The sequence below is a fragment of the Opisthorchis viverrini genome (genome assembly GCF_000715545.1).
Source record: "Opisthorchis viverrini unplaced genomic scaffold opera_v5_78, whole genome shotgun sequence".
NCBI classification, from domain to species: Eukaryota; Metazoa; Platyhelminthes; class Trematoda; order Opisthorchiida; family Opisthorchiidae; genus Opisthorchis; species Opisthorchis viverrini.
In genome coordinates this window covers 1,151,940-1,156,449 of record NW_008751734.1, presented here as the reverse complement: position 1 = coordinate 1,156,449, position 4,510 = coordinate 1,151,940, and the positions used below count along the sequence as shown (strand labels likewise).

Below are 4,510 nucleotides of genomic sequence, written 5' to 3'. Positions count from 1 at the left end.
CATTGCATGCAACGAACGTTGTGTAGCTGAGTCGAGTGATGTTTTGGAGTAATGTCTTTAAAATGTTCTTTTTTTCGAACGTTCCCGATTAGAAATATGTCCACTGCACAGAATTTGGAGATTCTCCGACCGGCGTCAGACAACAAAACTGTAAGGTACCACTCCCAGTCGTTGGGTTGATCATGATACTTGTTCTCTACTAAGCGGTTTAGGGTAACCGTTTTCATCCAGTACTTTGCTCAGCCTGACACGTTCTTCTCTTTCAACGTCATTGTTTGACTGGATTCACTAATGGAGCGATAACCGAATGTTTTATGCAGTGTTGGTATAAAGATATCTATCTGAATGATGGGTTTTCGATGGCGTAGCTCGTATTAACCGAAAATATTATCGGCAACCTGTGGAAAAGGTTGGTAAAGTAATGCAAGATTTTTGTCTCTGCGTTGTGCAAGAAGGTTATGGGCGACATTGGGGAGTTTGCGCCGATGCCATCTGCTTGTCTGAAGGCCTCGAGTTTGTTCTGTTCACCACTCAAGAGGACAAAAGGAAGAACGGACTCTTCTGAAGAAAGATGCTAGTATAAAGTAACGTAATGGCATAGGTGATGTCTTGTCATCATTTGGGCAAATGGACTTGAGAACCAAACAAACAAATCAATAAAGGGACTTATTACCATTAGATTTGTTCCAGAGATTATAAGTAACATTTTCAGGCAAACCACAAAACCTTTCGAATCTGCGCGACCTTGGTGCAAGTGCGTACCACAGCAACTGGTTCGAGTTGGGTTCAATTTTCCACAAACATGTTCGCGAAATGGCACCTCTCTGTGTGTGATGTGTTGAGCGGCTTCACTTTCTTAATCAAGACAGTTAATGATCAATGTTACGTTCCCCAGACACGCGGAAGGATGTCTCTGCTATAGAGGGGAATGTGGGTGGTTCAGGTAGCGTAAATGGACGTTGCTTTGTTCGCTGAGCTGGACAATTTGCTTACGTTTCAAAGCCTCTGTCACTCGTTTGAAAATAGATAACTCTGAACCTATCCTTGGTTGTTCCGCGAACGAGCTTCTTCGAATCTCATCAAAAGTAAATAGAGCAGCGGGTTCTAAGGACGGGATTATGGTTTTATTCATTCCTTTTTCTAAAAAGATGTTTGTTTTCGCTTGTGCCACGAAGACCGTACATCACTTTGCTAGAGAGTTGACAAACTGAGGCGGTTGGTTCTGACTAAATTTGTGTAACTCCTGTCGATTTTTGTTTTGACCTGTCACATTTCTGCCATTTGGATTTGTCGACGATGTCGTGTCATTCGTTTCGTGAACAAGGCTCTGACTCGGGAAATGGATTTTCCAGTGTGCACGAATTTGTCCACGATATCTGCATCAAATTCAATCAACTTGAAAGGAGCGCGGCTTTTCATTTGACAAGTAAAGTTAATTCACGTTTCCGCAGAGGAAACCACCTAAATACTCCTAGCCCTTTGTCCTTTCATTTTCGCGTGAAGACAGATATCACTGGGGTAGGTGTGGATCAAAGTTGTCTGAAGTTCAGCAAACAGGAGAGGCTGAAATTCACGTTGAGTAGGTGAAATGACGAAGACGACACTTCCATGGAGGCTAGATCGGACCGAATATTTTGTTGAGCATGCTCTCGAGTTCGGAGAGAGCACCGCAATGAAAAGTTGGACCCGGGTAATGTTGGTGAGTCAAGATAACTCAGTCACGACCATATATTTTGTGCAGCGAAGGTTATGGTTGGTGGACTGCGATTCTTGATCGTCTGTCCAACTGGCTTGTTTCAATCAGGTTGGTCGGCTCGTGAGACAAACAATCTTGGTTGCTTTTTTAACCGGTGAGTCTGTGGAGAACGCATCTTTGTGACCTATAGCTTGGAAGAAGTTGATCTTCCCACCACCGGATAACTTTGGGCACCACTGCGCACTAGTTACCGATGACTCCTATCGACGCCAGAACACTCACGAGACGGTGTTTCAACCGAAATGTTATCTTACGAACCATACGCAGTCGACCGACATGTACAAAGACACAATTCAGTTTCCAATCAATGACAATGAGAGAAATAGATGGGAAAACAGTTCGGCCAGATCTGGTGTTAAAAAGAGCGTCAAGGAGTAATCAACTGTGTGAAATTGCGTGTGTGCAACATGCACATACGTTATGACGGTATCGACCGAGTGTAACAAATAGACGCGTAGTCAGGTAGGTAGCTGAATGGATGAATAGATAGGATGAGGTGTAGTCGTTTAGAATCACAACGAACAAATGAGGCCGGATCGAACAACTATCAAAGTACACTTGTGTTTGTCTCTATTGTCTGAAGATGTGTGAAATAGCAGACGTCGACACACAACCGAGTTGAGTAGTGAGTGCGAAACCAATCGATGCACCAGGTTTGTAAACCAAAAATCGAAGGGACCTTCAAGTACAATTTCAGATTAGTGAAACCGCTGAAAACCACGTGGACTTGCATTCATTTCTGCTACACACTGATAGGCACGCAGCGAACGACTTTCGTTGAACCACCTAAAGCTGTCCCGTGTAAACTCGACAGAATCATATCGCACGATGCACAGGCAGAGACACCTAACGGATTCCTGCAATCACCAAATCAGAGAAAGATAGCTGAGCGGCTGCTACCCCCGCGTTGCGTGTGGAGAGTGGATTGATGATCTGAATCACTTAGCTGGGGTTAGCTTACATTCGACATGGGGAGAAAACCAGACACAGCTAGAGACTTGACACACCACACATGTGGCCGTGAACACTATTCACGTGTTCTCTAAGGGGGGCCATGTGCGAGCTATTTATTCGAGAGCAGACAACAAGGGAAGAAACCTCGGGGTCTTCTTCTTCGGCGTGGAATTGTCCCCTCCGGAGGTTTACCGCATTCCACACCAGGATAAACCTTCCGGTTACTTATTTGGAGGAAGAGGCTAGTGAACTAGAGCCATTCGTTAAAAATCGCTTCCGCACCAGAAGCGGATGTATCGTGAGCGCGGCTTGACCACAAACAAAACAAGCAAAAGGCAGTACATATTACCTCTCAGCGATGTACGCTTGTCCGATAAATGTGCGTACCACGCATTCGCAGTTGGAAAACACGTGAACACAAACAAACACGGGCGGGCTAATCGATACAGGTGAGATCAAACCAAAAAAAACTGTGCATATACGCGAAGGGCAGTCAGGTCGTAGGAATGAAACACACATACACACATAAACGTGCGCACAAAAGACAGACAAAACGACGCTACAGACAGCCGAGGCCAAGTCGAATAAGCAACAAATGGCAGCTGATTGTACGACGAACAGGCGGACAGGCGGGCTGACTGACTAACCTGGATAGCCGTGACATAGCACATCGATTGGTGTGGCCCTTTTCGTATCGCCAATCTTCTGGTACCGGTCACGCAGGTTCTCTGCCTTCAATCCTTGCCATGGAAGACTGCCACGAAGGAAATAAAGGAACATGTGTCCGAGGGCCTCGAGATCATCGCGTCTGGATTGTTCTACAGGACGGAGAACCAGGAAGAGAAAAGAAATGTTAGAAAATGGCCGCGGGACCAGGGAGGCAGAAAGTAGTGTCGCTTTCTTCGAGATCGGGAAAGAGATTCTCCCAGGTCCCGACTTCCGGATTTATTCACTACCACGATGATCGAATCCTCTTTAGGAAGAGCAATTCCGGTGGACGGGTCAACAAATTGCGATCACCTGTCACATTACTATTCTTTGCGCTTATTTATCTTTTGACTCTTTTTTAAAAATACCCCGAGGAGCTGATGAAGAGTCAAAGGTGAGGGGAACTATTCAACCCAGCCCAAAGCTGTTGATTGAACCTAAATGTGGAATGATCGAAACTCATCAACAGTTTGTTTGAAGGTAATCGTGAATGAGTCATTCAAGGGTAGCATGAATCTCCCGTCCATAGCCTTTTCAGGCACAAATCAATTGTACGTAGCTCGTATAGTCTCTAGTCTATGAGCACCGAGCCTGATATCTGGAATGAGTAGAGAATTAGGACGTTGGTCGGAGCAAGTATGGGGCCGATATTCCAAGGCCAATTTCGTTTTAACCAGGACTCGACAGTTGTAAAAATGACCGCTTGTCGCAACCCCGTGACACCGCAGACAGCTGGGGGTGACGGATCCGCGACATAATGGGATTGACCGTTCGTTGCCTTCAGGGAGCATGACGAACAGACTGTGAATTGCGTGGAGCCAGAACAAGATAGCGATGGAGGGAAGCGTCTCTTCTGTGATCTTCATCCTCAAAGAGGGCTTAATGGCCTTTTGAAAACGAATCTGGTGGTTTTAGCGTCTAATGTGCCCTTTGGGACAGTCTTGCACAGACTGACCGACTGCAGAAGTTACATCCGTGAGAACTAAGCTGGGTTTCATCCTGAGCATGTAACCACCATCGCTAGAATGGTGGTTATTGTTCTCAACCTGGAGGCTGTCTTCGATTCCGTTGACCGTCAGATGCCATGTCGGT

The 4,510-nt window shown here is 45.8% G+C and overlaps 1 protein-coding gene across 1 annotated transcript in view; it reads right to left on the bottom strand.

The window, feature by feature from the left end:
* T265_04627 (hypothetical protein) overlaps positions 1–4,510 on the bottom strand; it is a gene marked incomplete at both ends in the record, with an annotated part of 18,938 nt that overhangs the window by 8,914 nt on the left and 5,514 nt on the right. The window contains one exon of the mRNA XM_009169409.1: positions 3,358–3,528. Within this exon, the coding sequence (XP_009167673.1) occupies positions 3,358–3,528 (171 nt within the window). The remainder of the gene's footprint in view (positions 1–3,357; positions 3,529–4,510) is intronic.